Source organism: Taeniopygia guttata, chromosome 10 (genome assembly GCF_048771995.1).
Source record: "Taeniopygia guttata chromosome 10, bTaeGut7.mat, whole genome shotgun sequence".
NCBI classification, from domain to species: domain Eukaryota; kingdom Metazoa; phylum Chordata; class Aves; order Passeriformes; family Estrildidae; genus Taeniopygia; species Taeniopygia guttata.
Window position 1 is genome coordinate 13,244,926 of NC_133035.1, and position 25,676 is coordinate 13,270,601.

The 25,676-nt window shown below is 51.6% G+C and overlaps 2 protein-coding genes across 2 annotated transcripts in view; one reads left to right on the forward strand and one right to left on the reverse strand.

The window, feature by feature from the left end:
• Nucleotides 1-921: 921 nt before the first annotated feature.
• HAPLN3 (hyaluronan and proteoglycan link protein 3) lies at nucleotides 922-6,934 on the forward strand. The gene is made up of 5 exons (XM_072933748.1): nucleotides 922-2,763; nucleotides 3,680-3,826; nucleotides 4,069-4,449; nucleotides 5,535-5,837; nucleotides 5,998-6,934. The coding sequence occupies exons 2-5, from the start codon at nucleotides 3,700-3,702 to the stop codon at nucleotides 6,276-6,278; spliced, it is 1,092 nt and encodes a 363-aa protein (XP_072789849.1). The 5' UTR covers nucleotides 922-2,763; nucleotides 3,680-3,699; the 3' UTR covers nucleotides 6,279-6,934.
• Nucleotides 6,935-7,453: 519 nt separating this feature from the next.
• Nucleotides 7,454-25,676, reverse strand: part of ACAN (aggrecan) — a 47,167-nt gene continuing 28,944 nt past the window's right edge. The window contains exons 11-18 of the mRNA XM_030281421.4: nucleotides 25,456-25,647; nucleotides 22,145-25,336; nucleotides 14,118-14,231; nucleotides 11,273-11,431; nucleotides 10,852-10,934; nucleotides 10,392-10,536; nucleotides 9,632-9,814; nucleotides 7,454-8,253 (exon numbers count right to left, since the gene is read on the reverse strand). Of these exons, the coding sequence (XP_030137281.3) occupies nucleotides 8,165-8,253; nucleotides 9,632-9,814; nucleotides 10,392-10,536; nucleotides 10,852-10,934; nucleotides 11,273-11,431; nucleotides 14,118-14,231; nucleotides 22,145-25,336; nucleotides 25,456-25,647 (4,157 nt within the window). The 3' untranslated portion in view covers nucleotides 7,454-8,164. The remainder of the gene's footprint in view (nucleotides 8,254-9,631; nucleotides 9,815-10,391; nucleotides 10,537-10,851; nucleotides 10,935-11,272; nucleotides 11,432-14,117; nucleotides 14,232-22,144; nucleotides 25,337-25,455; nucleotides 25,648-25,676) is intronic.

Consider the following 25,676-nt stretch of genomic DNA (forward strand, 5'->3'; position numbering starts at 1 on the left):
CTCCCCTCCTCAGGCGAGGCAGAGGATGGCTGCTGGCAGGTGCTGGGTGCAGGCAGTGCAGGACACTGGGGCTTGTTCCTCGGTTCTGGAACAATGGGACAGCCATGCCAGGGAGCAACGTGCCCCAACAGGGCTGTCTGTGTTGGAGGGAACCATCCCAATCGCTGGATCACTAGAACAACTTGGTCGAGCAGCAGCAGCAGGACGCTGACAGCCAGGATGCAGCTGGGACACCATCCCACCACCTCCTGCGGCCAAGTGGCAGGGCCGGGGGTAGCAGGGACCCTCGGCCAGGATGCAGGCGGTGCAGTGGCCCCATGCCGGAAGGTGTAATTGTCCCTCCATTGTGGGCTGCGGGGCAGGCTGCTCCGGGCAGGCAGGCGGCGCGCCCGGCCGTCACAGCCCCGTGTGTCCCGGGGCAGCCCGGCCCCGCCGCGTCCTGCCGCGGGGAGGGCTGGCAGCGCTGCTGGGAGCGCAGGGAGAAGGAGAATAAGGAAGAGCAGTGCCTGCAGACGCCATCCCTGGCCGGGGCTTCCCGCGGGGAGCGGGGGCTGTGGCGCGGCGCTGGCGGCAGATAACGCCGTTTCCTTGCTGGCTGCTCGCTATCAGCGCGGCGGCGACGGGAAGGCAGCATCGCCCCCCGAGGGCTCCGTGCCCGCAGCATCTCCCCCCGAGCGCTCCGTGCCCGCAGCATCTCCCCCTGAGCGCTCCGTGCCGGCAGCATCACCCCCCGAGCGCTCCGTGCCCGCAGCATCGCCCCCCGAGCGCTCCGTGCCCGCAGCATCGCCCCCCGAGCGCTCCGTGCGGGCAGCATCGCCCCCCGAGCGCTCCGTGCCCGCAGCATCGCCCCCCGAGCGCTCCGTGCGGGCAGCATCGCCCCCCGAGCGCTCCTTGCCGGCAGCATCGCCCCCCGAGCGCTCCGTGCTGCAGCATCGCCCCCCGAGCGCTCCGTGCCGGCAGCATCGCCCCCCGAGCGCTCCGTGCCGGCAGCATCGCCCCCCGAGCGCTCCGTGCCGGCAGCATCGCCCCCCGAGCGCTCCGTGCTGCAGCATCGCCCCCCGAGCGCTCCCGGCCCCCTTCACCCCGCAGCCAGCCTCGGGACGTTTATTTTTACACGGGTTGTTTTCTTTCCGGCTTGAAGCCATCCTGAGCGGCGGCAAGAGTTGGACCGGGGCCCCCACGCCTCATTTCCTTGCCGTGAAACAACAAAGCGGGGGGTGAAGCGGCGCACTGGACTGGGGCGGTGGGTCGATGGGTCAGGGCGCACGCCGCAGCGTGGTTCCTCTGTTTGTCCCTTCTGTCTATCCCCTGACCGGCATCCCTCGGCGGTGCCACCGCCGTGCTGCCCTTCCTGAGGACTCGATCCTCCCGGAGCTGTATCTGCCTGCCTGTGTGCCAGTGGGAGCTGGCATGGAGGGTATCACCCAAGTTTAGGGATGATGCCCCCACAGATGGGTGCAACTGGGCACCCCAGAGTTTTTGCCCTGGTTTCTGTACCTCTGTTTTGTCCCCACAGCATCAAGCAGACCCTGAAAAGGCTGAGCCCCGCAGCTCAGCTGTCTCTCCTGAATTCCAGAGCAGGCAGGCACTGGCACAGATCCCTCCGTGCCACAGCCTACCTGTCCTGAGCTGCTTGTGCCTGTAGTGCTCCTGCCACATGTGTGTTGGACACCTCCTTTGTCTGGAGAGTGTGGCCAGTGCCCTCCAGTGGGATGTGGGACAAGGGATGTCTCTTCTTCCCTGGCACAGTGGCTTCACTGGGGCTTTGCCTGGGACATCACAGCATCCCACCAGCCCAAACAGGGCACATTTCTCTCCACTGCTGTCCCTTCCAAGTCGGGGGCAGTGCAGGCAGCTGGCACACCGCAGATAAGGTGTGTGAACAGCGTGTGGGCAGCATGTGGGCAGCATGTGGACACACAGTGAGGCCATCACCCGGGCATGGTGGGCAGGCGGGGGGCCAGGGGCACCCACCCCAGCTCTGGGCTCTGAGCAGGGGGTTGGGAAAGGCGTGTGTTTCCCTTTAAGAGGCAGGCCCTGGAGCTGCTTCCTCTCAGCCTTGCAAGAGCCCTAAACACAGTGCATCTGCCTGCAGCCTGCCTGCACGCCTGCCTGCAGCCTGCCCGCAACCAGTGTGAGTAGGGCTTGGCCCCAGTGCCGGGACAGGGGAGGGCTGGCACCCCGGGGCCGTGGGCACCCTGCTTGCCGTGAAGGGCAGGGGGGGATGGCATTGCCATGGAGGGAGCCGTGCATCGCTGCCATGGGTGCCAGGCATCGCTGTGCCGGGCGCTGCAGCGCGATGCCCACGGCGCTGCAGCTGAGAGCACTGGGCACACTGCGCATCACTGCAGCGCTGGGCTCTGGGGGGCTCACCAGGCATTGGGGTGCAGGGGGACCAGGGCTGGTGCCCTGCAGACCGAGGTGTGAAGCTGCCGTGCCTCGAGCCCACCCTGCGCGTGGGCAGCACGTGGCGGTGTCCCCGCGGCTCCGGTGCCAGCAGCGCCACGCCGCTCCCGGGGCTGTGCCCGTGCTCCAGCGGGCACACCCTGCACCCCGGGCACCGGCTCTGCTGCCCCGCTGGGTGCCAAGTGTGGCTGCACTCCGTGGTGAGCACAGGCACCGACTGCAGAGGAGAGTTTGGGATTGAGCAACCTGCGGTGAGAGCAGCCGGTTTCACGCCCCGGACCCTGGAGAGCACCACCGCACCCCGTCTTGGATCCTTTCGGCTTGAGCATCGGCTCTCCCACAGCCCCCTGGCCCCGGGTGTGTTTGCAGCACTCGTGAGCCTTGTCCGAGCAGGGCACAGATGTCAGACCCCCGCCGGGGTTGGAAGGGGTCTGCCGGCGGCTTGCCGGGTGCCGGGCCCCCTCTGCCGGCTCCGGGAATGCTCACAAGTAGCCAATTCTGCTGGTAGCACCTTGGGTGAGCCCCGTGCAGGGCACCCTTGAGTGTCCTGGCCCCCAGAACTCGGGACAGTGCACATTCCTGGTGTCGTGGGGTAGCCAGGCTACCCCCCACCGATGGGACGTGCTTTGGCAGCCAAATGTGTTGCGTGGGGTCGGTGCTCGCCGTGTCTGTGATGCAGAGTGGCAGCCCTGGGTTGGACTAGGGGGTCCTTGGCCAGGATGGTGAGTGCTGCTGGGCTGTGTCCCGAGCCGGGGCAGCAGAGGCAGCCCGAGCTCCCTCCCGCACTCCTCGGTCAGGTTGCACACTCGGCTGCTTCTTGTGAACCGGTGGGTCTCAGCCACGTCTCTCCCCCTGCACCCCGACGTGACCTTTTCCCAGTACTCCCTGCCCAAAGGACACCCTGGGATCCCATTTCTCCAGCTGCCCCATCTCCAACTTGTTCTTGGGCCAGGTGCTCCCCACAATGGGCACCCCCACAATGGGCACCCCCACAATGGGCAGCAGGGGTGAATGTGCCGGTGTGCAGTGTGAGCCAGGTGGGAGGATGAGGATGGAGGGGACTGGGAGCACCGGCTGGAGGGCAGGTCTAGGGGCACGGCTCAGGCTGCCTGCACTCTCCCCTGCGGGCAGGCGAGCTGGAGCTGCTCTGCTGCCTCTTTCCACCCCTCTCCTTGCACCCCTGGTATGGAGTCTGACTGGCACCCCTGCCAGGCAGTGCTGGCTTTCTCCTGGCTATTTGGGGGTGTCACAGCAGTCCTTTCCCCCTCTGCAGCCCAGGCCTGCTTCCCAGTCATGCTGCTGCTCCCACTCCTCCTGAAGGCCACCCTGCTGCACCTGGCCAGTGGCTTCTACCACCCCTTCCACAATGGCTTCTACTACAACCACATCATGAATGACAATGGCGACGAGCAGGACAAAGGTATATCGGGGACAATGGGGGCTGGCGGGTTGTCATAGGAGGCTGAAGTACCCCTCTGCCTCTGGATGGGGTGGAGACCCATAACTTGGTGAGATGTGAGGCCCAGAGGACCAGTAGGAATGCTTCAGGGATACCTGAGGGGTGCTCTTGGCAGAAGAGGTGGTGGGTGGAGGGAAGATTTGGGGATGCTGCCCAGCCCTGGATCCTGACCTGCCTGTCACACCTTCCTTCTTCCCCCCAAGTGGATTACTTCAGTGGATCCAAACTAGTGGTGGAAGCCTCCAAAGACCCTGTCTACAGCTACAATGGTGCCAATGTCACCCTGCCCTGCCACTACCGCTACGAGCCCGACCAGGGACCTAAGCGGAAAATCCGTATCAAGTGGTCCAAGCTGCGGGACGACTATACCAAAGAGCAGGATGTGATGGTGGCCATTGGCAAGACCAATGTGGCCTTTGGGGACTTCAAGGGCCGTGCTCACATCCGTCAGGCTGGCGAGACCAGCTGGCACGAGGCCTCGCTGGTCATCAGCGATGTGCGCTTGAAGGACGATGGCAAATATCGATGCGAGGTCATCGATGGGCTGGAGGATGAGAGCGACATTGTGGACCTCCGGCTGCAAGGTGGGGGCATGCTGGGGACCACATGACCCTCTGCACCAAGCCAGTGAGCCTGGCCTTCCTCTGGTGCCTTCTCCTTTGGGGACACAGCAAGGCAGGGGGGTTGTGGAGCTTAATCACGGCACAAAAGGGCTGGGATGCTTGGTCTGATGGGACAGTGGCTTGGGGCTGTCTGGTTCTGGCCTCAGAAGTGAGTGAGCCCAGAACTGTCTGCCCAGCTGGGATGCCAAGGGTGCTGTTGGAGTCACCCTATGGCCGCAGCATTTCCTGCCTTTACCCACCCATCTTCCCACTGTGCGGCATCACGCAGAGCTGCCCCCTCCCCTCCCAGCTCTGGATAGCCCAATGCATCTTGTGATGACCCTTGGTGACTGCTCCAGCCTCTCTTGCTCACTTGTCATGAGGGACCTGACTCAGCCCTGACATTGCTTTGGAGCTCAGAGCTGTGGAAATGTCCCCAGTGCTTGTCCCTGCCCCACCCCTTGGCCCCTGGCCCTGCCTCCCACAGTCACTCGTCCCTACCGGTCCTTGTGACTGTGTCCAAAGTGGTGATGCCCGTGGTTCTATTGTCATCCATCCCCACGACAGAGGTTCATTCATCCCCGTGCTGGTGGTCCATGTGTCCCCTGGGATCATGAGGATGCTGACCTCTGTATCCCTGTTCCTGAAGCCTGTGCATCTCCATGACAACGATCTCTCCATCCCTGCAGGGGTGGTCCGTGCCTCCCTGGGACCACTGTCTGTGTGTTCCCAGGACCGCGGTCTGTACAGCCCCGTGGTGGTGGTCCCTGCATAGTCTGTGAATCCCTGTATGTGCAGGTGCTGTCCCCGTCAGGGGGGGGCTTGTGTCCCCAGCACCGAGCCCGTGTGTCCCTGTGCCACCAGATGTCGCTGGCAACTCGCTGCTGGCGCCTGCACGTCCAGAGCGGCCCCATCCCCGCATGCCTGAGCCTTGTCTCCGCACACGGAGGTGGTCCCTGTCCCAGAGCCCGAATTTGGGGCCAGGGACTCCTATGGCTCCTGCTGGGGCTGGGTTCGGGTTGGGTGAGTCGCCCACGGAGCCAGCTGAGTGTCCCATCTGCCTCCAGGCATCGTGTTCCCCTACCAGCCTCCCCGCGGGCAGTACAGGCTCAATTTCCACGAAGCCGAGCAAGCGTGCCAGGACCAAGGTGCCATCCTCGCCAACTTTAACCAGCTCTTCCAGGCGTGGAGCGAGGGGCTGGACTGGTGCAACGCGGGCTGGCTGGCCGATGGCACGGTGCAGTACCCCATCCGCCTGCCCCGCAAGCCCTGCGGGGGTGTGCACCTCGCCCCGGGCATCCGCAGCTACGGCCCGCGCCACCGGCACCTCCACCGCTTCGATGCCTTCTGCTTCTCCTCCGCGCTCCGAGGTGGGTTCTGCGCCAGGGATGGGGCTGGGGTGCTGGGGAAGGTGCTGTGTGTCCCTCCCTCTTAGGGCACAGGACTTGGCCTGCGTGGGGTTGTTCCGGGCGTTCCAGATGGGGATGCTCGGGATGATGCTCTCCTCTCACGCTCCGCTCTCCCTCCTAGGAGAGGTTTTCTACCTGGACCGCCTGGCTGGGATGACGCTGGAGGAGGCCAAGCAGAGCTGCCAGGATGCAGGGGCCGAGATCGCCCGGGTGGGGCAGCTCTACTCCGCCTGGAAGTTCGCGGGGCTGGACCGCTGCAGTGCCGGCTGGCTGGCAGATGGCAGTGTCCGCTACCCCATTGTCACACCCCGGGCCAATTGTGGCCCCGCGGAGCCCGGTGTCCGCAGCTTCGGCTTCCCCAGGAAGGGCAGGTTTGGCGTCTTCTGCTACAGAGAGAGATAAGGAGCCGGGAGAGATCCTTCCTGGATGAAGGATGTTTCCAGCCTGCCAGTGCCCAGTGTCGGGCATTTCCAAGGGCTCTTTTGGGGCTGACTGGGGGGAGGTGGGATGGGGACAGGTTTCTTTTTATTTTGTTTTGTTTCCTTCCTTTATGTTTTCCACATCTTGCTCAGCAGCTGGCACCTGCAGCTGCTTGGGGTGGCTGCCAGCTCGGCAGCGTGGGACAGTCCCTGTTGTAGGATGTGTGCAAGGATGATCCCCATGGGCTACTGCTGCCACCCCACTTGGCCGTGCCACCCCATGGGTGGCGGCCCCTTCCTGCGGTGGCAGGTTGTCACTGACACCCACCTGCCCTTCCAGGCTGGTCCTGCCTCCGAGTTCATGAGGCAAGGCCATGAGGGAGCGAGGCAAGGCTGGATTTAGCCAGAGCAGAGAACAGATATCTCCACTGCATCCTGGCCCCTCTTCCAGCCCCATCCATGTCCTGCTGAAGGATGCCATTGTGCCTGTCCCTGCTGGAGCACAAGTGCCTTATCTCTATGTGCCCCTTGCCTGAACTCCATTTGAACTCTGGTGCCTTCTTCTGTGAGCATTGGCTATGAAAAGATGTGTTTTTCTGGACATCTTCTAATAAAATGGTGGAGAAAGCCCTGGAGTGACATGGCTGTGTCCCCTTCTCTATCCCAGTACAAGAGAAAGGTCTTCTGTGGAGAAAGGATTTGGGGATCCCTGGCTGTCTCATCCTTGGCTGAGCATGTCTCATTAGTGCTGGCTCAGCTCAGCTCCTGCAAGGGCCTTGTGTTCCCTCATTAGTGAGTGTTAATTAACCCTCTGGGTGCCATGACTGAAAGCTGGAAGGTGAAGCAGTTCCTACTGGTCATGGGTTTTAGATGGGTTTTAGGCATGTGGGTTAACCCCCTCCCAAACTGAGAGCTGAACAGGGAGGGCAGTATCCTACTCCAGGGTCCTTCTTCAGTGAGGGCTTGGGACACCCCTCCTACCTCCGTGGTCCCTTAGGTGCTGCCTGGGGCTGAGCCATTCCTGTGTAGCTTGGAGCACCCTCTTTGGGTTCTCCTTCCTTCCTTTTTGCCTTTCCGTGGGAGACCCCTCTCTTCCCAGCCCACTAGACATCCCTCTTCCCTATAAAAAAACCAACACCGACCAAGTGCCCATTCCGATTTCGCTTTCTTTATTATTTATCATTCTTTCAAAATAGGATATGTTCAAAAATATAAATAGGTGCAGGGAACACTGGTGCCCCGCACGGTCCCCTGGAAAGAGCACGTTGTCCCAGGACGAGTGCTGTGCTGCAGAGGGGGCAGTGGGGAAGCACAGAGGGGCCACAGTCCCCAGCACCTGTGTCCTGGGTCTCAGCATCCCCTTGCCTTCCCTCCTCCCACAGCTCCTTCCACCACAGCCCCCCAGCCCTCCCCACCCGTCCCGACGTGCTGCAGCAGTAGAAGGATTCTGGAAAAAAAAAAAATAAAATAAAGCCCCAAAAGGTGCTGTTCACCCTGGAGATTAAATAACAGAAATAATTACATTGTTCGTGGATAAAATCAGGAAAAAATAATCATCTTTATTATTTAACTTAACCCCCTGCCCTTTGCAAACCCACCCCCCTCCCTGTCCCCAAAGGCACGAAGATAATTGGAACCGGACGGTTAGTAAAAATGCTGAGATCTAATTCGTTTTGCTTTGGTGCTTGGAAAAACAATTTTTTTTTTTTTTGTATATATATAGACACAAAGGTGGGTTTGTCTTTAATATAATTTTTTTTTCCTTATATGACAAAAAAGCAACAAGAAGAAGAAGAAATCGACTCTGTTAATATAACTGTTCCGTTAAAAATCTCTTTCTCGCTTTCCCCCTCGGTCTCTCGCCCCTCTTTAATGGGTGCGTCTGTGCACGGCGCTGCCGCTGGGTTTCGACCGGCTCCTGGGGCTCCTCTTGTATAGCCTGCGCTGGTAGCTGGAGGCTGCGGAGGAGAAGAAAAGGCACCTTGTTGGCAGGAGGCGGGACAGAGGAGCTGCTTGTCCCCCGCGGCCCCTGGCTGCCTGCAAAAACACGGGCGGCCGCAGCACACGCACAATCGGCCCTTCTCTCGCCCTGCCCCGGCTTTGCTTCGCCCAGGGGAGAAGGTGCCTGTGGCTCGGTGAGAGCCTGGGTAGGAGCATCATCTCCACAGCTGCGTGTCCCATCCCTTCCCAGTGCCCAGCCAGGAGGGCAGCTCGTCCCCGTCTCACCCACTGCCCTATCAATCCCTAAATCCCCAATCCCAATATTCATTAGCAGTGGGATGTGCTCAGGGCACAGGAAGGGAAACAACCAGGCCTGGCTGGCAGGGACAAGGTTTCTGCCTGATCTTTGCTGCCAGTTTCCCTGGAAGCTGGCGTGCTCTGGTGTGATAATTGCAGGAGGGATTTGATGGAAGCAGCAAAAGCTGGCTGCGAGCAGACCAGGTCTCTTGATTGCTGGCAGTCTGTGTCAGGAACAGTCTGTAGCTCTCCAGACCCGCAGCAGAGCCAAAGGAATCAGCATCTTGGTCTGCACCAGGCAGCCGCCCTTGGACACCTCCTCCATCCCTCCTCCTTTCATCTCCTCTCTGGGCAGAGGTTTGTCCCTTAAACTCGTATCAGCTTTCCTTGGCTGTGGGACCATTGCTTAATCTGTCTTATCTGGAATTGCCCAGCAGGACCAGAACCTGGCAAGGAGGCCACTAGACAGATGTGATTTGTCTGAGGCCAACAAAATTCTTGGGAAGCTGCAAGCAATCAGAGATGGGACAGGGGTGTAGGCAGGCCTGGGAGTGGGCTGGGACACCAGTGGAAGAAGGCTGACTGCCATCAGCTGGAGGCCTGACAGAAAGAGAGTCAGGAACCCAACCCTGTGCCTTGGCTTGTATGTGCTGCAGGACTCCTGTCTGCCCCCAGGACAGGGGGACACCAGGGAAGTGCTTGGGGGCCCCATGGCTCTCCCATCCTGTTCTCTCTGTTGATGTAGGCTGTGCCAAAACTCACCCTTTCACAAGCCATTTACTTTTCCTTCTCTGAATAGCCTGGGCCATTGGTAAGCTCCTTGCTGCCCTTTCCGACTGGAGCTGCCCCTACTCTGCCTTGGTGGGTCTCCAGGGCAGTCCTGCAAGCCAGGCTCCACGGTCCACACCTACCCCAGAAGATGTCAGCTCCCATGGCCCCATCACAGGGGAAACTTCCAAGAAGTCAAGGGGACCATGGTGTGCCCTTCTGCCTGGCTCAGAGCTATCCTGCACCCCGAGATGATGTCCCGCATTCCCAGCTCCTTCCAGGGGCAGAGGGCCATCGTCCCTAACCCAAGGGTACAGGACCCAGACGTACGGTTTAGGCAGGATATCCGCGGCTGCTCCCATTGCCCGCTGGGCTGGCACCGGATTGTGGGCACGTGCCGTTGGATGTAGCCCTGGTCGCACTGGTACCGCACAATGGAGTTTATCTCGTAGCGTTCCTTCTTCCGACCGAAGGTCCTGGCGTTCTCCACTGCAGGGGGGTCCCCGCAGGCTACTGTGGGAGATGGGCACAGGCTGGAGAGTGAGTGAGAGAGCACCAGCCTGGCTGGGCAGGCAGCTCACACCCAGGGCAGGCTGGGCGTGCAAAGCCTTGTCACTCTTCCATGAATAAAACCTTAACTCTCTTTGAGATTGCCTCTGTCCACAAGGCTTAGGGGCAGAGGGATATGGAAATTCTGTATTTGAATTGAATTCAAAATTGAATTTGAAGCACTGAGGGGTCTGCCTCAGTGCTTCACTCCTGCCTCCTGGAGAGGCTGTGAGAGCTGAGCATCACAACAGCTGCCTGTGTCCGTAGGAGGGCACAGAGCTGGTGTGTGGGAGTGATGCTACAGCCAGGGTATGACTCTGCCTGGGGATGTTGAGTGTTAATGGCTTGTCCTATTTAGTTTCAAGTCCTTGTGGAACTTTCTCCTAAACCCTTGGCCGACTTCTGTTTCTAATTCCTTCTATCGCTTTGATCACCTTTTGCAGTAACACAACCCACATTCCTGGGCACTGGGCACTCTGCTCCAGACCCACAGCCACCTACTGACTCCCCCATCCTTGCCAGTGTGGCAGAGGGTGCTGACCTGTTCCTTTCTTGCAGGTGAAAGGGAGGTGATAGTTGCAGGGAACGTCGTTCCATTCGCCTTTCTCATGCCAGATCATCACAACGCAGTCCTCGCCCGCCGAAAAGAAGTTATCGGGTTGGTTGGGCCGCCAGTTCTCGTATTGCTGCCGAGAGAGGACAGTCCTTCAGCTAAGGTTGGGCCCCAGTCTCTCCTACTCCCTCCCTCATCCTCACCCCATCTCTCCCACACCTCTCTCCAGCAGAGCCCGTGGGTTGCCAGCCCTGCCCCTACACCAGTTATTTCTGTTGTGATGCTGCCCGCAACCCCACCAGCTTTTCTAAAGGTTTGGAAAAACCCTGAGCCCTACAAGGTTTAGGGTTGCCTCCACTCAATGCCCAACCCAAGCACTCAACATGTAAGCCATGGGGCCCTTCCCACCACCCTGAAAAGCTGGTGCCTGCTTATGCCGTGGACTCACCAGGGAGTGACCGTCAGACCAGCGGAAGTCATTCTCCACAGCTCTGTCACTGAGGCCGATCCACTGGTAGTCCTGTGCATGACCTGGAAGAGCAGGAGTGAGAGAAAAGAGTCATGGTTGTCCTGCACATTGCTGGAAGCATTTCTTTGCCATCTCAGCTGTCCCTGGCCCTGGAGCCTCTGGTTCATTCAGCTACCTCCCAGTCAACATTCCCTGGTGCCCTTTTCCCTTATATCATGTTTGCCCAGCTCCCTCCCCGCTCAGCTGCCATGAGCATGGGTGCACCCATACAAGGATGAGGCTTTGTCAGGATTCATATGAGCACCAGTGGGGAAAATGGTGGTTTTGGATAAATCTGCCTGTAGAGTTAGAATCCAGTGGCTGCATCCATGCCCAGTCTTAGGCTGCCCTCAGCACTCACTATTCACAAATTCTTGTTCCTCTGGGGTGATGATACTGCTCAGGTGGGCTTGATGTTGTCGGCATCTAGTCTCTGCATCCATCCAAGTCTCTCTCTCTTCAAAGTGCCTGTAGCAATGGCCCTGGAACTTGGTCCAGCCTTCCTCACATTTTTCTGAGTCTGAAACACACAGAGGAGGGATGAAAAGGAGTTGGTGCATGTGTCTGAAAGCTTTCAACTCACCTCTTAGCAGCTCATGCTCCCATGGCATGGGACAACACATGGTCACTTTCACTAAAAAGCACACCCTGACAGTGTTGCCTGTAGGAATTCCCTGGAAAGTTGTCAGAAGGCCTCCAAGACACACAGAGAGGGCAGCCTGCGTGGAAGGCCCTGTGTCTGCAGTGACACAACCAGTGCTACTAGAAAGCTTGAATGATACAGACGTATTCCTGAAAAATTCAATCCCTGTGTAATGTTCCTGAAGTCTGCTTTTGAGCAACTGACCAAGCGAGAACACCTCTCTTCCCACTCGTGCTGGCCTGCAGAGTTTCCTTGCTTTGGAAAAAAACCCTCCAAACCCCATATCCAGATGTTCAGAATCAATGCATATGTGTTGAACATGAAAGAGGGGGCACCAGGTATGGGTGGTTCCATCAGTTGGTGTGATTCTGGAGCTCTGGAGGAGAAACAAACCAACCAAGAGGGGTGAAAAGCAATGGAGACAGAAACTTCCCACAGTGGAGAGAACTAAGTCTTTATGAAAAAGCTTGGAAACTGCTAAAAAAGTACAAACATTTCTCAGCTTTTCAGAAGATCTTTTACCATCTGAGAAATATTGAGGAACTGAACACACTTAAGAAAAAATAAAACCACAGATGGGGGAAAGTAGAGACAAATGGAGAAACCACCAGGAAAGACCTTCAGCAGCTCCCACACAATGCAACACCACACATCTGTCTGCTACATGTGACTGAAGGAAACAGAAAATGAAATGTGTTTAATCTTAGCCTTTCAGATACCTGATCTACCACCCTTTCTCAGGCCCTTGCTGCTCTGAGAGTGGTGGGCTTCCATGAGTCCTCATGCCTCCCTCCCTTTTCAGTAAGGTTTTCTGTACTCAGTTTCTTTCTTTGTTAAATTTGGTAGGTCAAAGCACTTGTCACTTTCAGTAACACTAATTCCTCGTAATCCACATTTCTGGTGTTCTTCCAGCTGGAGATTGCAGGCACTTCATAGATGTTGGAGTGGTTGGTAGTTCTTTGAGACATTAAAAGCATTTCCTTTTTTCTTCAACAGATCAAATGGGTTACCTGGCAGTAGGTGAAGCTCAGAGGATTGAGTTTTGCAGGCAGATCTCTTGCAGAAAGTTAACTGAGAACTCACTCTGTCTTTTGAGATTAAGGCTTTTCCCCATTATGTTTAATGGCATCCCTTGTCATCACAGACTGAGGATAGGACAGCACAGGATAAAGAATCTCAGCAGGCTGTTTTCTAGGAGAAAGGCTATGCTTTCCTACATAATTTTTTCTTACAGGTAAATATGACAGCAATTTTCTTGGAAAAGACTGATGGAAATCTTGTTCCCTGGTAAGGACACTTTCATGGTGACAAAAGGGACTGTCTGTGTAAATTGTTCACCTTGAGTATCCCACTGTTCTTGGACACCAACAGCAAGGATGGTCTGTCTCATGGGAATATGAAGATTTACATTTCCAACAAGTTTTGGGGCACTGGCTTCCTCTTGCATCTCCCAGACATCAGAGCCCATAATTCAGAGAAAAGAGAAAATTAAGTCTGGCTTGGATGAAACAAGATCATAAGCAATTACAGGGTGGAGAGTTTCTGGCTGGATAAGAAGGATCTTCAACAACAGGTATCATGGGTGGGTAAATCAAGAATGGATGAGGTTGCATTGGAAAATTGATGCTAAGACAGCACAATTCCTGCCCAGGAGATCCAATGATCCTAAGCCTGTTCCTTATGGTCTACTCCATGTATTCATATTGGAAGCAGGAAGACATGCAGAGAAAAGGAAGGAGAAAATCCAACATATATTATCATTACTCATGCCAAGGTGAAGAAGATAATACAACCTTAATTCTCTTTTGTTTGAGCAAGGCAGGAGAGCTTCCCCTCATCTAAGCTGACAAAAGTTTGGACTTTCATCAGCTTTAAGGAAAAAACTCTTTTTCTTTTCTTGTAGAAACAAAAAGAAGTATTAGCGCACTAATTTTGATGGAGATACAGGTTGCTTCCCGTTTTCTCAAAGATATATTCCCTGCTGATTTTGCCACAGGAAGCTACGTTGTGGACATGACAAAAATGTCATGATCTATCAAATCAGTGGAGATCCCTGGAGTGAATGATGCTTCTCTCAGCTGCATCTTCCCTGAGAGAAATACAATCATTTTTCATGGCTCAGTTGAAGCATCCTTCCACGAAGTTCCAGTCTAGCAGAGGAAGTTTGCCTAGGGTGAAGATGTACTCAGAAGGTTCCCTACTGTTACAGATGAACAGAATGACCCTTGACCCAAAGAGACAGCAACTTCCATGGTCAACATTGTTATGATCTGTGTGGAGCTTCACCAGAGACACTTGAAAAAGAGAAAGCTGAAGAAGACACCAGAAGCTCCTGCTTAGGAATCTTAGAGGACATGGTGCTGTGAAGAACAAACTTATCAAATTCGGTACTCAAAAGCCTCAAAGCTTTTCCCTTGTGTGTTTAAGCTGCTGTTAGAGGTTAGCTCACTGAGATGAGGGCGGCACTGATGGGAGCACTGGGGATCAGCTTTTTTGGGGGGGTAGTGTGGGAACAAGGTGGTGCAGCAGTTAGTAGGATTAGCTGAAGCCAGGGAGGCCGTACCGATCTCACACAGGTCCCCTCCGTAGCTGGGAAGGCAAAAGCATTTGAAAGAGTCGATACCATCAACGCAGGTGGCTCCATTCAGACAGGGGCTTGAGTGGCACACATCGGTGTCTGCAAGAAATCAAGGGCTTCCATTAGGGCTCTGGGAGGCAACTCTACCCACAGGAGAACTTGTTTCCTTGCTTGTGTAGGAGGGAATATCTGTTGTTTTGGGGGGACTTGGGAGGGTTGTATTTCATAACATACTGCCACTGCTGCTGCTGGAAGAATGAAGGCAAGAGACCCAACCCACCCTACAAGGAAGACATTGGTTTTCTGATGGTTGAACACCACTCTGAAGATATCAGAACAAAGCTCAGCAGGATGTATCCAACACACAACACTGGCTGTGGTAATTCCTTGTCTGCTGCCTCTGCCTGATGCATCAAACATGTAAACTTGTGTCTGTGTCTCCAACAGCTAAAGGTCTATCAGGAGGAATGTGGAATTCTTCCATAAGTGATAGAAACATCCTCAAATAGATCTCCGTGTCCTAAGCAGCACTCCTGGTTGTCTGTCCTCACTAACAGTTTCTTCCTAACCATAATTTAAATGAGGTTCTGCTTCAAGAAATCTCTTCTCAGTGAAGATGAAGAAAGTGCAGAGAAGAAAAGAAGTGGGTTCAAAGGTGGTTCAGAGACCCTCAGCTTTGTCTCTTTGAGGATCTTAGGCCTGGCTATGGGAGCTTATTCCTTGGTGAGGGGTACTGGAGTGCAGTGTCATTTTCTCCAGACCTGTCTTCACTATGTGCTCTTCTGGTTGTGATGGGGATGGAAGAAGTTGGTGCATCTTTTCCAGCTGTGGACTCCATCTTGGTGGAGAGAGCTTTGGAATCAGAAGAAGGGTCATTCAGAATGGAAAGATTTCAGATACATTCAACTCAGAAACAAGAGGGAAGACTAAGGAAGGAAAATGGGAACACATCCATGCAGGTTGGATTAAATGATGATTGGTTAGATCATCATGTGAGACAGAGTTTCTTTCACACTCAGGAGAAACGCAAGGCTTTAAAAGTGATGACTCCATGCTCTTCTTGTGGCTGACAGGGTTAGCGAAGAAAGATTCAAAAATGATAAACATATTGGCTGTGGAAATAGCAGAGCAGAGCAGCGGCTCCCCAAGATCTGTGTTCATCTTCTGACTGGGGTGTATTTGGTTGGATATTGTTTTTTTGGAGCTGAGGCCCAGCTGCTCAGTGTCCCCAGGCACAAGAGAACAGATGGGCGTTATACTCCCTGTGGCTGTCTAGTGACTCAGTGGCCAAGGTCTGATACGTCATCTAAAAGCTGACATGTTCTGTAATGTGCCTAAGTGATGGAAAAAATCCTTCCTGACCTTGGATGGTAAATCTGAGTATGCTTTGGAGCAAAGAGATTGTCATCTTTACTCTAGGCTGTGAGCAGTGAAATCATTCCTCAGATGACTGATGAGCCTCTCACTCCAGTTTTGCAGTTCTTCTCTGAGAGAAGGAATTTTTCACTCTGGATCGCCCTTCTAAATCTCATGGATGCTTTTTGAATTTCTTTGTTCACTGCAAAACGAAGATAATCCCTGTTTCCATGATACTAGTAAATACTTTGAGACTTCCCAGAACAAAATGGGAGTCACAAGCCTAGAGGAAGAATAGAGGAGCTGAACTTGGCTGAGTATTGCTTATTAGTCACACTTGGAGTTCCTAGATGATAGAGAGCATAAAGAAAAATGAGGCATCCTGAGGGGTGATTGCAACTCAAGAGGCCCTTTGGGTTTCTTCAACAGCAGTGGCAGCAGAAGTTCATGTTGATTCCAGTGGGCTCCAGCTGAACATGTAAGGAAAGGCTTTCCTTCATTCGTCAGGCTCCGTGAAGTGGAAAGAACACTGCAGAGGAGGGAGGGAAGCACTCAGAAGAGCTAAAGCTGAATGTTTAGCAGTGGATAATGAGCCTTCAGCTGTCTTTGGCCATGTGGAATAAAACTTGGCGTGTCCAAGATCTCTTCGGAGATGCAGGAGACCTGCTGTGTGCTGCCATCCCTGGTCGTGGAGGAGGAGGGAGCAGGCACGCATGTGCAAAGTCATTGCTGCAAATTTCCAGCTGGAAATAAGTCTGGAGCAGAGTTTCCTTTTACAGATATTGCATATAATATGGTTGCACATATTATATATGCAGTAAAAACAAATCTTTGGTTATAATACATATGTTACATATCTCTCCATACATATACATATGTATTTTTGTATATAACATATAGAGAAAGGGTATGTACTTGTAGGTAATGTTGGAGAAACAAACATCAAATACAAGTGAGACATAGACAGGCTTTTTTACCCCAAAATTGTGTTTCAAATGGCTGGAGAGAAGATTTTTTAAACATATGATGATCATAAACACCAAACTCTCCTTCAACCTGTTGGGCTGCTGAGGCAGAGACCCTCTCCCCATCTAGATGTAGAATCACCTCACCAAGCTGACATTGAAAAACTCAAGTATATCTGTCAGGTTGGAGAAAGTGTTGCTGATTCTGATCCTCCCAGAAAATCTGGATCTCAGAGGTATTCAAGAAAGGTCTAAATGGTAAACTTGGCAGTGATACTGCTTCTGGAAATCCTGGCAAATTGATTTGTGGGTGTTTCTAGGATAAGGCATGTAAGCCACAAACACGATTTACAGGAGGTGAGAACTCCATTAAAAAAATAAATCCATCTATCACACAACACTTAGTGTTTGGTTTTTTTCAAAGCCTTTTATATGCTATAAATGTGTCTACTTCCACATTGTTTAGAGCTAGATGAGGTTAGCAAATCGCTGCACACCTCTTCAGCCATCTGCAGAGCCCCCACATCCACAGCGCTGGCTGCCAGGTACCTTGACACTCAAGGATTTAGACACGAGCTATTTATTTGCTTGGCTGAGCAGTCATCCAAAAAGTCAGCTCTGCTTTGCGAGGCAGCTCAAGTGCTTATCAGCTGACAAGGAGACAAGACCACTGCTATTATTACCCCGAGCTAACAAAGGACAGGGATAGTCGATAGCCGAGGAATGCAGAAGGGAGGCAGCCCTCCCTTTCAAGAGCTGCAGATGTAAAACAAAGACGGAGAGAAAATGCCTCGCGGTGCCAAGAATAGGAAACCCAGTTAGAACATGTTATTAACTCACTTCTTGAGGATAATGCAGAATTAGCAATTCTTCTAAAGAGGATTCATACTGCACTTAATATTGTCCAGAAGTTGCAAAAATTCCCCAACTCTGCTGTCACGACAGTTTCTATTTTTTGTTACTAACAGGACCCAAGGTCTAACTTTTAGATGCCTTTTCTTTTTTAATAAACAAATTACAACAAAATGGACAATGTAAACCAGGTCTTGCATCTGGAAGATGTAAACAGCTGGCTGGAGAAAGCAAGGGGAGTTACACAGCTGCAATGCAAAGTTTGAGTTTGTTCCACCATTTTCTTCCTAAGACTTCTTCTCCATCACCAGATATACACTATATTTAGTCAGAATAACTTTCTTTTTGTGCAACTAAAAACAAGATAAGTATTCTTGTCATTGCTGCCCATGGTAGGGGGAGGTTCAAGCTAGATCATCTTTAAGCTCCTTTCCAACCCTGACCATTTTATGATTCTATGATTCTCCCAATGCCTTTGAAAAAAATAATTTGTACTAGATAATGGAAACTGGAAAGGGAAACCTGGAAGAAATTAAAGAAAAGTAGATTGGTCCTGGTTTTGTTCAGAAGGCAAATGGTACATAAAAATGAACATGCAGTGTCAGTGGTGAGAAGGAAATGCTTTTAAAATTCTTCATGTCAAGCTGAGACAACAATACCAGAAACAATGCTACCATTTCCTAAAACAGTGCAGTCTGTGCATTTCTCTCCATGGCTGCCTATATGGAAGATGAGCGAGAATATCCATTAAACAAGGTCATCTTCGTGTTTAAAACATGCACTAAGGAGAAGCAGCTGGTGAACATAGAGGATGCTGTCATCCAAACCCTGAACAAACTGTAGTTTCCCTGAAGCTGTGAGTAACAGGTTTAGTAATATATTCTATGATATTTGTATATCGTCCTGTTTTTGTTCTACAGAGAAGAAAAAGTCAGAGAGAAGGGCAAAGCATTTCAGGATGCCCAAAAGTGCCTGTTGTGCCCCTCACCCTTTCTTTATATAGGCCTCCTTGTAAGTGCAATTATCTGAACAGGGAATCAGAGACCAACTAGATAATTATCTCCTAGAGATTGGGGGAAAAAAATCCAGGTACAAATTAAATTTGCTTTTCAGAGTCTGCTGGAAAGTTTGAACTACTGATCTGATAGCTTGAACATCAAAGAAAAACATCAGAGCAATTGTAGGGTGACTCCTGGAAGAAAGGAATAGGAAGAGTTGGGGAAACTAGTTCTCTCACATTTGAAGTTAAATGCTAGTATTGAACATCACATAGCCAGCTACTGACTTACAATGAGCAATTAAGTAATTAAAATAATTAACTACACTAATTGAACCAAAGCCTCCATGCAGCAGAAGGGGCAGGCATTGCTGTAGCCTTAAAAAAATCCCTATTTGACTAGAAACCATGAGTTTCCAAGAGGACTTGTTGATCTGCTGGAATCTCAGATTTGTCCAACTCTCTCGTGGAAGAAGAGCTCAGGAAATTTGGATATTTTTGCCTCCAAAACATTTTGTGTAAAAGTAAGTAGATGTGTAAATAATACTAGCCAAGGCTGTAGGTTACCTCTGCAGAGGAAGGTTTTGTTTAAGCAAATTAACTTCTGATGGAAAGCAGACAGTGTGTCCAGGAGACATCAAATCACCTGCTCAGCCACAAAAGGTCTGTGCCTCTCAGCCAGGACTGGGACCTCCACCTCCTTCTTGAGAGCATCATTTGCATTCCCATTTCACCCATTTCACATTGGGTGAAACATTCTGAATCAGGGGAATATTTTCTTGACTTTTATCCTGGATGATTTTCTCTGGACCAACAAAACTCAATCCCTTGGACTTCCAGGTTGTGAAGTATGAGGAAAGGCCATTAACACCTTTTCTCACTTGTATTCTAACCTTCTGCTGTGTGGGGCCATAGGCAACAGACTTCATAGACTTGTTTCACTAGAGACAAGCAAAGCTTCACATAAAAAGATGCCATTTCAGCACATTTCTCTTTCCCCCCACAATTGGAGTGAAGTTTTTAAGTCATCGACTGGTCTCAGAGCTCCAAACCGCAGCCTTTCACTGAAGTGCCAGCATGTTTTTTCAGCTAATAATTATTTCTCTTCAAACCCTCCCAGAAGCAAAAAGACCTGCTGAGTTGGCAAAACCCTGGGTGAGGAAGCCAAGCCTATGGACAATTCTTTCATCTTGTGGGGTTCCTGTCCTCATGGAGGAATCCAGTGCTGACTAAAGACATGTACATGCACAGCCTTCAATTTGGTTAAACACTAAAACATACTGGCACTCCAAGTGTTAATCTTCAGTCTTCTGGCTCTGGCTTCTAGAGACCCTTTTAGGCTCCAGCAGAGCAGAATAATATCATTCTTCTTAAATCATCCCACCAAATAGACTGCTGGATCTAACTGGAACCCTCCAACAACAGGGCCAGAGGGCAAAATCCACATTTCTGCCTGTTCCTCACTCTAAGCTCCTGAACCAGCTTCACCCATGCTTTAATGTCAGTGAAAATCCACTGCACTGCATGGGCCCCCACTGCACCCTACAAACCCTGAGCACAGCACGAGGCATGCACATGGGAGCTGATAGTTTTTGCAAGAGCTACATTTCAAGACTGGGAAGCTTCAAGTGAAAAGGCAGCCACAACATGGGAAACAGCACTTTGGGATCCAGCCTACTGTTCTTCCTTGTAGACTTCCCATGTTCACTATCCCCAGAGCTCTGTAAAAAGTAACAACTCAAAAAAGGAAACCTAGAATTCCCTTTCTTTCTTTTTTTTTTTCTTTCGTATTTTCCTTTTTTTCTTTTTTTCTTTTGGCATCCCTTTGCTGTAATTCTCTAGAAGAGGTTTGCCTTGTTTTAGGGGTATTCTGAGTTCATGATCAACAAACTTTTTTGCCACCTGGATGACCTTCCTTCATACCCTGACCAGGTCTGCATTTAACTCTGTAGGGACATTGTAGTAAAATTTACCAATAAAAAGTGAAGTTTTACCCTAGAATATCTTCCCTGGTGGGGAAGTGTGTTCAAGCCTCTTTCTAATTTATAAACCATAAACTTAATGCAGTGGTTTCTTACCTCTTGCTGTCTCCTGCTAAGAAACCCCAGCTGCTACATTGTCCTCTCTGTGACTTGCAAATGCACATATTCCAATTTCAGAACATTTTTCAAGATTCTTCACACATGAGCTGCTGAACACATGGTTTTCTTTCAAAATACTTCACAAAAATGTTGGCTAACAAATGATCTGAGGAATCTGGCAACCGCCTTGTGGTTAATTTTTAAAAAGAAAAAGCAGTGGAATAAAATCCATAGTTTGGGGCCAATATATTTTTTTTTATTATTATTTTTACTAAACCTCACCATCTTCCTTCCTTCCCCTCAATGCTGCATTTGCTGGCTTATTTTTGTCTCTGGGTTTGGACGTGGCAGTGGGCATGGCCCAAAAGCAGAGCCTACTTTTGCAAGAAGGGTTTTTGTGTCCATAACTCCTGTGCCACCCTGTGCTGTGCCAGGCTGGTGCAGTGCTGTGGGAAGGACCCTGCTGCTCTGCCCTCACCCACCCCTGCAGCATCCCCAGGGCAGCTGCTCAGCACAGGCAGGACTGAACAAAGGTTTGTGATTACCTGTGCTCACACAGGGAGAGGGCAGGGAGAAATACAGTGACTCATTGGAAACACTTTGGGGATGGAAATGACGTTAGAAACCAGGCTGAGCTCCACAAAGCCCTGCACTTACTGGCCCTTACTGAGCCCAGAGCTAGCTACTCTGAATGGTATAAATTGACCCAAAAGAAGCAGTTTAGGAGGTAATGTGGGAAGGGCTAGAATTGGTGACACTTTTGCCAGAAGGAAGTGAGTAAAACTCTTTGCACATACATTTTGTACCATACTTAAGCAATGTGTGGCCCTACAAGAACATGTGGCCCTTTGAGAACTGAGGACATGCAGGACACTCATACAACAGCACAAGCACTAATGGCTTTCCAACGAGGCTTGTCCCCAGATGCCAGCTCCTGATGGCAGCACAGGGAAACCAAGCTGTGTCCAAGGATGCTGAAGGACATCCTGTGTTACCGGGACTGGGCATCTCCCTTGGCCAAGAGGCACAATGTTTTGCATTTTGTTTTTTTTCCCCTCTGCAGTGCACTGTTGCTTTCACAGCATGTGAACTCTTCTCAGGAAATGCTCGTCAGAATGCCAGGAGAGTGTCTTCACCATAAATGGTTAATCAGGCTTAAATATTCTGTCTGTTTGTACTTGGCAACAAGGAGGCCCAACCAAAGACAGAGCACTAAAACACTAAAAAGGCAGGGAGGAGGGAAGGGCATTTATCAACAGAGCTGACAAAAGCTAGTGATGCTCTGAGCATTATCTTACACGTTTATCCTGTTGTAGAACAGCATAAGACACAGACCAGAGGGTGGCCACATGCTGAGCAATACTTGGGGCTAGGCAGCAAGTCAGCCCACCATGGAGAGAGAAACAGAATAGGACTGAGACTAGCAGCCCATCTTCTCCAACTTCTCAGCTGTGTGCAGAGTGGAAAACTCTGGAGGTGCAGAGGTAGCACTGAGGGACAGGGTTAGTGATGGGCTCGGCAGTGCTTGGTTAATGGTTGGACTCGATGATCATAAATGTCTTTTTCAACTTAAACAATTCTATGATTCTGTGATCATGACCTGTGGAAAACCCCATATTTATGGCTTTCCATCAGAACAATGTTCTGCTCAAGTCTGCTTCTGTGTTAATATTCTCTGCTGCATGAAAACAAAAAAAAAGTGACAGCTATGTCCCCTCCTTCCCATCCACAAAGCTTTCCCTTCCATATGAGCCACATTACCTTCTGTAGTGGGTCCTAATGTGTCAATTGCTTCTTGTGAGACTTGGGGCAGGGCAGCAGTGGTGGTGGCCAGCAGATGGGGATTGTCTGGAGCAACAGCTGTCTCTGTCTCTTGTTCTGACACCACAGGAGGGGAAGGCTCCATGTCAAGCTGAGCCTCTTCAGGGTTCCTGAGACCCTGTGTTGGTTCAACATCTGGAGTCCTGGTACTAATTACAACGTCTGGGACAGAGGTTTCCCTTGAAATGCCTGCGATAGAGTGTGTCACAGCTCCAGATGTTGTGTCAGGACTCTCCTTCTCCTCAGGAGTACCAAAGAGCTCCCTGCTGCCCAAAGATGTGGCAGCTGTTTTGACGTTAGCAGCAGGCAATGCAGATGCTTCCCCACTGGTTTCATGGACTGTGGATGCTTCTATGCTGATCTCAGGAAACGTCTCTCCACGGGCTTCTTGACTTGTGGGTGTTCCTATTCTAATTTCAGGAAATGCAGAAGTTTCCCCACTGGCTTCTTGAACTGTGGATGTTTCTATGAAAATTTCAGGATTGGCAGATGTTTCACTCCTGGCTTCTTGACTTGTTGATGTTTCTATGCTGAACTCAGGGAATGCAGATGTCTCCCCACTGATATCATGGACTGTAGAAGTTTCTATGCTAATCTCAGGAAATACAGATGTTTCACCTCGAGCTTCTTCACCTGTGGATGTTTCTATTCTAATTTCAGGAAATGCAGGTATTTCACCACTGGTTTCATGGACTGTTGAAGTTTCTATGCTAATTTCAGGAAAGGAGGACATATCCCCACTGATTTCATGGACTGTCGAGGTTTCTATGCTGATTTCAGGAAACGCAGAAGTTTCCCCACTGGTTTCATGGACCGTTGAAGTTTCTATGCTAATTTCTGGGTAGGCAGATGTTTCACCCCTGGCTTCTTGATTTGTGTATGTTTCTATTCTAATTTCAGGAAATGCCGAACTTTCTCCACTAATTTCATGCACTGTTGAAGTTTCTATGCTGATTTCAGGAAAGGCAGATGTTTCTCCACTGGTTTCGTGGACCGTCGAAGTTTCTATGCTAATTTCAGGATAGCCAGATATTTCACCCCTGGCCTCTTGGCTTGTGACTGTTTCTATTCTGATTTCAGGAAACGCAGATGTTTCCCCACTGATGTCTTGACTTGTGGATGTTTCTATTCTAATTTCAGGAAATGCAGATGTTTCCCCACTGATTTCTTGTATTGTGGATGTTTCTGTGCTACTTTCAGGAAAGGCAGAGGTTTCCCCACTTGTTTCTTGGCCTGTGGATGCTTCTATGATTATCTCAGGATACCCAGATGTTTCACCCCTGGCCTCTTGTCTTGTGACTGTTTCTGTGGAAATTTCCGGAAATGCAGAGGTTTCCCCACTGATTTCTTGAATTGTTGATGTTTCTGTGTTAAATTCGGGAAATGCAGATGCCTCCCCACTGATTTCATGAATCGTGGATGTTTCTATACCAGTTTCAGGAAATGCAGATGTTTCACCACTGATTTCATAAGCTGTTGATGTTTCTAGAGCACTTTCTGGCAGTGCAGATGTTTCCCCACTTAGTTCACCAGATCCAGAGGCTTCACCACTGGGCCCCAAACTGTAGGGAAACGTGACAGTTTCCCCACCCAGCTCCTGTGATACTGTTGGTCTTGTCACCACTTCTACTAAATCAGAAGTGACTAAAGTGATTCCTAGAATCCCTGAGGCTTCCCCACTGATATCAGCCACTGTTGAAGACTGTCCACTTAGATCTGTGGCTCCAGAAAAGTCTCCGCTGATGTAGGGGATTCCAGATGGCTCTTCACTCAAGTCTCCTGACCCTGAAGGAAACCCACTCGTCTCCACAGCTCCAGACCCTTCCCCAGATAGTCCTCTGTCTCCAGAAGTAAATCCACTGATTTCTATCACCCCAGATGGTCCTTCTCCCACTTCTTGTGCCATTGATGTCTGCGTTACAACTTCCACCAAAGTGGTATCCACAAGAGACACTGTGGGAAAGCCAGAGGTGAGTCCACTTTCCTCTCCAGACAGCAGACCACTGGTGACATCAACTCCAGAGATGTCTCCGCTGCTGTCCGTCACTCCACTCGGATATCCGCTCATCTCCAGCACTCCAGAAACACTCCCACCAAAGTCTACATGCCCTGAAGGCTCACCACTGATGTCTAAACTCCCAGATACATTGCCTGATCCATCTTCCTCTCCTGAAGGCAGTCCGCTGGTTTCCAAAGTCTCTTTTGCTTCTGCTCCTGTAATTGGCGAAGCTGTTGTCACTGCCTCCAAAGTGGCATCTACAAAGGTAATGCCAGAGGCCTCACTGCTGCCCTCAATACCAGAGCTAAGGCCACTTAGGTCCACCAGGCCACTGATCTCATGTGTTCCAGATGTTTCTCCACTGGCATCCAGTCCTGAGGGCAAGCCACTAAGTTCAGACCCTCCTGAGGACAGCCCGCTGAGCTCGGGTACCCCAGAGGACTCCCCGCTGGGCTCAGCTCCTGAGGGCAAGCCTTGGACTCCACCACTGCTGTCCCACTCAGAGGATGGGAACCCTGACAGATCTCCTTCACCACTGACTCCGATGGACCCTTTTCCCTCCTCTTGCCGTTCTGTCACTGCTGTTACAACTTCCACTAATGTGGTATCCACGAGAGAGACGGTAGGAAAACCAGAGGTCACTCCACTTTCCTCTCCAGAGGACACACCACTGACTAGCTCAGTGCCAGAGATTTCTCCGCTTGATCCAAAATGCAGCTTGCTTCTTTCCACTTCAGATGGCATCCCACTGATTTCTGGTATCCTTGAAATAGACACCGACATCTCCTCCTCTGCAGAAGGCAGGCCACTGATATCAACAACACCAGAAGACACACCACTCAGATCTCCTGAGGGCAGCCCACTTCCTCCAGGTGGGAAGCCACTGGCATGAAGGTCTACCGATGGTAATCCGCTCTCTCCAGTGCCCGAGTGGTCTCCACTAAGTTCAAAAACTCCAGAAGTTGGTTCTCCGCTTGTATCTGGAACTCCAGGAACCCACCCGGGTGCCGGAGATTCACCACTGACTTGATGCTCTCCAGATTCTGTCACCCCTTCTGGCACTTCGCTGACGGAAGCATTGGTACTGGTTTCCTCTGGTCCTATGGTAGCTGGGGGGAAAGCAGATGGACTCACTAGAAAAGAAAGAACAAACAAAGAGAAGGAGTTGGGAAAATTATTTATATTTGTGAGGGTCCCAACCCTACACCACCAGTCCAGCATGACACAGGCTACAAGGAAGGGCTGAACCCACCTGACAGCAGTGACACATCGGTCGGAAAGACCTCGGTACCCCAGGCTGTCTGATTCTCAGGTTGAGTGGCAGACTCTGTCTCCATGGTCACCTCCTCCCCCGAGGGCACCCCCTCCACTCCAGGGATCACTTGTGTTGCCAGCACATCTTCAAAGAACGGGGTGACTCCCTCCTCCTCCACAGGAGGCAGAGCTGGAACAAAAAAGGCATTGGAGGGAGTT

Bases quoted from the DNA above. Each gene is read 5' to 3' on its own strand.
- HAPLN3 (XM_072933748.1), top strand. From the start codon at position 3,700: ATGCTGCTGCTCCCACTCCTCCTGAAGGCCACCCTGCTGCACCTGGCC. The intron at 3,827-4,068 runs GTATATCGGGGA...CTTCCCCCCAAG, and splicing joins TGGCGACGAGCAGGACAAAG to TGGATTACTTCAGTGGATCC. The intron at 4,450-5,534 runs GTGGGGGCATGC...ATCTGCCTCCAG, and splicing joins TGTGGACCTCCGGCTGCAAG to GCATCGTGTTCCCCTACCAG.